The sequence below is a fragment of the Armigeres subalbatus genome, chromosome 3 (assembly GCF_024139115.2).
Source record: "Armigeres subalbatus isolate Guangzhou_Male chromosome 3, GZ_Asu_2, whole genome shotgun sequence".
Classification (NCBI taxonomy): domain Eukaryota; kingdom Metazoa; phylum Arthropoda; class Insecta; order Diptera; family Culicidae; genus Armigeres; species Armigeres subalbatus.
This window is the reverse complement of record NC_085141.1, coordinates 207,418,854-207,426,489: the sequence shown is the minus strand read 5'-3', so window position 1 is coordinate 207,426,489 and position 7,636 is coordinate 207,418,854. Positions and strand designations below refer to the sequence as shown.

The 7,636-nt window shown below is 42.4% G+C and overlaps 1 protein-coding gene across 2 annotated transcripts in view; it reads right to left on the bottom strand.

Annotated features, from left to right (window-relative positions):
• Positions 1-6,851: 6,851 nt before the first annotated feature.
• LOC134227662 (uncharacterized) overlaps positions 6,852-7,636 on the bottom strand; it is a 58,632-nt gene continuing 57,847 nt past the window's right edge. For both annotated transcript variants that reach the window (XM_062709313.1, XM_062709312.1), the window contains exons 5-6: positions 7,051-7,604; positions 6,852-6,972 (exon numbers count right to left, since the gene is read on the bottom strand). In XM_062709313.1, coding sequence (XP_062565297.1) covers positions 6,904-6,972; positions 7,051-7,604 — 623 coding nt within the window. In that variant the 3' untranslated portion in view covers positions 6,852-6,903. The remainder of the gene's footprint in view (positions 6,973-7,050; positions 7,605-7,636) is intronic.

The following is a 7,636-nucleotide window of genomic DNA, read 5'->3' as shown; positions in this document are numbered from 1 at the left end:
AAGCGTCGAGTCTCGGTGTCAGCGTTGTTTTGTGCGGTGTCAAAATGAATCTTCAGCTTGGCACATTGATATTCAATTTGAAATCTCAAAATATGAATATCATTTCATACTGCGGTGCATGGATTCAACATTTTGAAGTCAGATTCCTAAAATATATGCATCTGTTTAGTACATAAAGTAAAATAATCATCATTTATCGGTGCAAATCAACCGCAATTCAAAATATTCATTTCAGCCCCGGTAGATATTCATTTTTTACGCTCGATTATCAATCGGCTATTGAGGATCGGGCGGTAAATTTGGTATGGAAGTTTGACAGCATGCTGCGAGGTGTTCGTGCCTGCATTGCCGAGCGTCTGATCAAAACAAACACGAATCAATGACGAAGCTGCCTACTGATCATCGATGCAACTGATAGTAAAACGAAGATTTCCGTCCTTGCTTTCTGGAAACTTTAGTGCCACTATTGTTATTTTTGATCATTGTTTTGGGAGGGGCATATTCCTCAGTTACATTTATTTGAGATAGAAATAAACAATTCTGAAATAAAACCTGGAGGTGGAGCAAAGTAGTCGGAGACGCATACTCGCAGATCAGATTAAAACGTTCTTTCGCCCTTTACATTGTAACATCCTATAGAGTTTTCAACCTTTATCTTTAATTGGTGGAATAGTTTTGCTGAATTATTCAAATATTATTAAATGTAAATAACATGCCAAGAAAAGTTTTATTTATATAAAAAAAAGGATTAGTTTGAATTTGATTTGCTCCTGAATTCACAAACTTCTAACATTCAAATTTCTCAACTAGCTTTGCCCTGCGGAGTGTTTGTTACCAACGTCTCGACAAACGAAGCGCGCAAAAGCCGAACGAGCTAAAGTGTACATTGGGTGGATGGCCCGCTCGTTTGGAGTCACCGAATGCGCGCCCGCTGAGCTATAAAAGCTTCTTCCCTAAGGGGGTTCGATATCTATGATCCTGTGAAGGCAAACAATATAGTTCAGCAATCAAGTTATTTTTCAAAAGTGCTTAAAGTAAAGGAGTGATTACTCGCACACGTGGACTAGAGTGTAAAGGGGTAATTGTTAAGGAGCCGCTGCTCGCTCTAGTATCCTTTAGTCGCGTTTGTGAACCATCTAGTTGTGAAGAACAGTTCAAAACGCGTTAATTGCCTTCCAGAAGGCCAAAACGAACCGTCCTTTCCCAAACGGTTCTTGTGCTCTGTGACCGCCTACCATTAATGGTCTTTTGCCCTGAGTGCGATAATTGGTTAACCAAAAGAAAGTTGAGGTGTGCGAGCATACCCAACAGAAGCCCAGTGTTATTTTGTTTCTGAGCCGAAGTCGCTCCAGGGTTCTGTGAAACCATCCCTCCTGGTCAGGCAGCAGGAGAACTCCCCATCAGGCAGGCACGTGCTGGAATCCGCATAGTGGTAAGTAGCCGGTCCATCCGCCAGCCAGCCACGCCTTCAAAGTCAAAAGAGCTGGCTCGGGACGTGTGGACGTCCATGCCACATACACAGGTAGTAACAACATACAATACGAAAAAAATCCATTCCGCTACCAAAGATATAGGTCTGCATATGGGGCCTGTGATTTTCGCTTCTGCTAGAGGGATGGTAATCATCAGTACCTGTGTCGCAAGTAACAAATCAAGACAAAATTTTCAAAACGACTTATCTGCTTTTGTAAACAAAGATTCAAACGACGATTTGACGATTCTGATAGCTCTCCCACGCAAACTAACACCAGATTCGTCAAATCGTCGTTTGAATCTTTGTTTACAAAAGCAGATAAGTCGTTTTGAAAATTTTATCTTGAAATATTCACAAAAACACCTCTTTATAGAGGGATGAAAGCAAATCTGCAAACAGACACATGAAATTATCACTCAGGAAGTGGGGTTGACAGAAGGCCGACCCATTATACCCACCAAGTAGCGGAAGGTTACTTGAGTTACCCTCTCTGCTAATACACACCTGGGTAATCCTCAAGTGGTACAGCAACAGTCCTCAAAAGGACCTATTTGCGTAAAAGAGAGGTCTAAATGGGTCTCAGCCCTCCTAGGATTTTGAAGTTGATTGATAATAATATCAGTTCTGACAACGTGGGACATGATAGCAAGACAAAATTTTCAAAACGACTTATCTGCTTTTGTAAACAAAGATTCAAACGACGATTTGACGAATCTGATAGCTCTCCCACGCAAACCAACACCATCAACAGGTAGCGGAATCCTTGATCTACCTATTGATGGTGTTGGTTTGCGTAGGAGAGCTATCAGATTCGTCAAATCGTCGTTTGAATCTTTGTTTGCAAAAGCAGATAAGTCGTTTTGAAAATTTTGTCTTGATAGTAAATTTTAGATTTGATTTGGAGAACTTAAAACATCCGGTTTGGACATATCCACATCGTATATCATACACATTACCTCTAAGGGCCTGTATGAACACCGTGGGTTGCTATTGGCTTTGAAGAACGTTGAGCTAGGTTTGCCATCGCTCGAAAATGGTTTCATCGTCTTGATAATCCCAGCCGATGCCAGAACGCCAGACTTGTAGCAGAATTTTCAGGTGCATTAATAATTGGGCTATAAGCTCAAGCGGATCAAACACGGACATGAGTACACGCAGCATGTGTCGTTATGGACGGTGTTGGCCCTCCAGTAGCACTCGGCTATATCGATCCCATCCAATCTTGTAGGGAAAGGTGTCTACGTTGGTGGTCCGATAGTTCCGGTGGTGGATCACGTCAGCCCTACATACCCGAAGCACTTTCTTCTTCTTTCTTCAGCAGGTTGGCTGATCGAGTGCCGAGATCGGTCCGACGATTACGGTTGGCAGAAGACTTCCGGTCTGGCACTGGATTTTCCTTCGAACCGACGCTTATTTGCTGGTCCCTTCTCCATCTACGCTGCAGCTCTGACAGTATTTGCGTCACGACTCTGCTTACCGCATTACACTCCTTCGTAACACATTCGCTCTGGGATGTTGTTATCCAGTAGGGCGGCATTCCTCTAAATACTTCCGCAATCCTTGGGCAATCGAATACCACGTGTTTTGGAGTCTCCTCTATGTTGATACACGCCGGGCAGAATGACGATGACGCATAACCACACCGATGCAGATAGTGTCGGAAACAGCCATGTCCGGACAGGAACTGTGTGAGATAAAAGTTCACCTCTCCATGCTCCCTATTCACCCACGTCGACACATTGGGGATGGGCCGGTGGGTCCACCTTCCCTAATCCGCATTGTCCCACACCTGCTGCCACTTCACCATAGAGTCCAGTCTCACCGTCTTCCTCACATTTCTGGTATCTCTCCGTTGGTAACACTCGATATCCTCTGCTAAGGTTATGCAGATTGGAATCATCCCTGTGATAGGGCAAACTGCCTCCGACGAAATAATTCGGTACGCACTCGCCACTCGGACGGCCATTAGACGAAACACGCTGTTCAACTTCCTGCGGTTACGTTTTGTCTTGAACGCAGCTCCCCGGGCTGGAACTCCGTACCTCAGTATCGAGAATGATACTACTTCCAGAAAACATCTACTGCTGCTTTTCGGACCACCCACATTTGGCATGATCCTTGCAAACGCACTGACCACACGCAGGCAAAAACACTTAGGATTTTCATAAGTTACAACTTATGAATGAGTATTTTTTCTGTTCCATTGAAGACTTATACTGTCCATAAAAGTGGCTTTTGAACTCCATAACTATGACTTATGATTCGCATTAGAGTTGATATTGGGGAAAGCATTTTTTGCTGATTTTTAGTTTCAACTTTGGTCGATTAAGACGTTTTGAATGCTTTGATTACTCATCATGGTTGTGTTTATCATTGTATTACTCTAAACACATTTCAGAAAATTGATTTATTTTTCATTTTTGATGATTTGGATTTTTTTTTTTTTCAGGTTGATGATTCATAAGAGAAAAATTGTAAAAAAGGCATCAATTTATTATGATAATATATCTTGAAGATTCTATTTTCGCCCATGGACTCATTTCAAATCCTCTAATGCTTATAATTTTGAATGACCATATTTTGACGGTGTGGATTTGATAAAATATTGAAACTATAACATTTTGTTATAGTAATCAAAATATCTTCTAAACATTCATGGCATGCATTTTAAATAAAATTTTCATTACAAATACTTTCAATTTTTATTTCATTTTTATTAATAGATTCATAAATATGACTGTGGTGAATTATTTACCACTCTTATAACATCAATAGTTCTTTCTCATGATATTCATAAGTCTGGTTATGATAGTTGTTAGTAGTTGAAAATGCATTTCTCCTTCTGAATCATACATTACGCTTAAGGTTTTCACATATAATCTTTGTGGCGCCAAATCATAAGTGGTTTTTATGAACCTCCTAAGTATTTTTGGCTGGGTGCATATTTCCCGCGTTTTCGCAGGAATAGTCGATATGGGTGTTGAAATTCAACCGGTCGTCGATCATCATTCCTAGATGCCTAAAATCCCGCACGAACGGTATGTTGTACCCTCCTACGGTAATCTGCATCCGCTGGATCCTTCGGCAGTTGTTAACCAGCATCACTTCTGTTTTGTGGTGAGCAAGCTGCAACTTGACTCCATTCATCCACTTTTCATCTGCGTCGGTCGTTTTCGCCACCAGCATTCCTATTTCTTCCAGCGACTCTCCGGTTATCGTAAGGACGACATCGTACGCGAATCCGATAATCATCACGCCTTTGGGCAACTTCAGTTTTAGAACTCTGTTGTACATAATGTTCCACAGCGAGTTCAGTGCGTGATCTCTCTTGTTTCGGACAGCAGAACGATCGCACGATCGGCCGAAATATTGTGTTCTGCATTGCGCGGCCGGTGATAAAGTTAATCAGTTTAGTGCGTGTTTTCTCTTGTTTTGGTCAGCAGAACGATCGCGCTATCGGCCAGAATACTGTGTTCTGCATTGCGCGGCTGGTAATAAAGTTAATCAGTTCAGTGCGTGATCTCTCTTGTTTCGGACAGCAGTGTTCTGCATTGCGCGGCTGGTAATAACGTTAATCAGTTCAGTGCGTGATCTCTCTAGTTTCGGACAGCAGAACGATCGCGCAATCAGTCGAAATATTGTGTTTTGCATTGCGCGGCCGGTAATAAGAGTAGCCATCGAACAAGTAAGTGCAGTGCGTGTTTTAGTCGTCGGGAAAGAAATAAAATATCTATCTTGTGTTCGGTGGCTCATGCGCATGTCGCGCGCGCTTGAAAAAAGCGCCGTTATCCAATAGTTTGCTGTAGCCATCCAGCAAGTGAGTACAGAGTGCTGCGCTTCCGTGCGGTCGTCCAAAATGCGAATCTCCTTAGTTTTCATATGCCATCGGGTGTTATTTCCCATCCCATAGATCGCATCGCTTACCAAAGGGAATCCAGATAAATTATCTTTTGTAACTAAAACGATATCCTATTCTAAGACAATCGTGGATATGCAGAGGTATACTCGGTCTCTAGTAGCAACGAGAGTCGGACTAACAATCCTTCCATTCCTATATGACCGTAAGGACGTGGCCGGCGCCGTTATTGACTTTAAATATTTGAGCTCCCTAAACGTGTGCATTGAGAATGGGTAGCTAATCCAAAGTCCCACTCATTGTGTTCTCTGTACAATTTCGCAAGTTCAGTCAATCACGGAGTAGCAACTACGAATCATAATGCTCATGCTCATGCTCTGTTGTACATAATGTTCTACAGCGTTGGGCCTAGTATGGATCCTCGCGGAACACCTGCAGTAACCCTTATCGACTTCTGCCCCGAAATCGTTTCGTAAACCAGAATCCGGTTCTGGAATTAACACTTAAGGATTCTACACATGTAGTCAGGGACCCGCATACCGTGCAGCGCTGCGACGATGGCCTCCCAGCTGGCACTGTTAAAAGTGTTTTTGACGTCAATTGTTATTACAGCGCAGAATCGATTGCCGCGCCTTTTCTTCTTGGACGCTTTCTCTGAAACTTCAATGACCAATGACTGAAAGTTACCATATGCTAGGCATTTCTGCAGCACCATCCTGAACAAATCTGGAAACGCCAGTATCACAGTTTTTAGAGCCACGTTTGGAATTCCATCCGGACCCGGAGCTTGCTTTATCTTCAGATCTTTCGCCGTACGTTGAATCATGCTGCGTACGTTGAATCATGCTGCGGAAAGAGACAGTCAACTACGATCTTCAGCTTGTCCGGATACATTTCCGCTTGCGTCGCTGGACCCCTGATCCTTGTTGTTACGACCCGATAACTTCTTAATGCAGTTGGATTGGCTGACTTTAATCTCCCGTTTGACCTTGTTCTCTGAAAGCATCTTCTGGCTCTGCGACACGTAGCACGAAGACTAAAAAGAGTTTCGATCCACCAGTAATTTAGCCGCCTGCTGTTCCTTGGCTCCAGCCTCCTTGGCATCGTCGCATCGCATGCCTTCGCAAGAGTTTCTGTCAGCACATCTGCATCGAGATTTGAAGCGCCGCTGTCTGCTCGAAGTACTTTGATAAATGTATGTGCGCCTGTGTGTGTGCGCAAAAACTGTCACTCTTTTTTTGTCACTCGTCTTACCGATTTGCTACCAGCAATGTGCACTCGATGGGGAATCCTGTCTTATTGTTTCCCATTGAACACTGGTCAGGTCGCACTATGCGTTCAAAAGTTATGACCAAAATACTATTTATTTATATGCACAAGAAAGGCGCTAGGTGGATTAATCAAGTTTTTTTGTGATGCATGCATACTTGTAATACATGCATGTAATACAGTTTCTGAGCTTCTCTTCTAACAAGAGGCAGTTTTAGAAGAATGAGTTTAGAATGTGATAACATTAATAACCATTGTCTTAATCATATTTATTTAAAAAAATAATTTTAAACACTACTTGTGACTATGTCCTCTCAAAATAATTTGATATGTCGTACAGATGTACTACACCTTGCCCGCTCGTTGCCATTATCTGCAGAATAAAAAAAGCAAAAGGTAAATGATTTATTTCTTTTAGTATGTTCGTCTGGCGATGAATGCCACTTCATACCACATGTTTGTCTGTCGTTCCGAGCAGTCTGCGATTACCGGCATCCGTCGTATCAATGTAATCACTCAAATAGCTCTCTCGGCTGGTTTTTAGGTCAATGAATCGAGCTCGAGTTTCGTTGCCAACGCATAGGATCTGGCCTCGGCTCAAAAAATGCAACCACGAATTCCTTTGGTCTAGTTGTTTCAGGAAAAATAGCTGATTGTGATGTAGAGAAATATGATCCAAGGTCCTTTGATTGAATTGTTGACTACCGCCCAAGTTACTGCTGGGAGGCCGAGCGAAGCCGTCCGTGTGGCTACCTGGCTCATGGTAGAATTTTCGTTCATTTTTCACAATGTTTTGAATAGCGCAGGACTTGTTGTTCAGAATCGGGCTATTTTTCAAGTTCGACATGGAATTTTGCTGCTTAGCTTTATAAATATCTGTTGTATCGTTAGATGAAGAAGTGTTGACTTTTTTGTCTATGCTCAAGATTTTGATAGAGTTATCTGATGACATTGTGAACATAAATCCTTTCATATTAGGATGTTTATTGAGGCTTGACGTTCGATCTGGAATTAGAAATATTAAATGAGAACTTGTT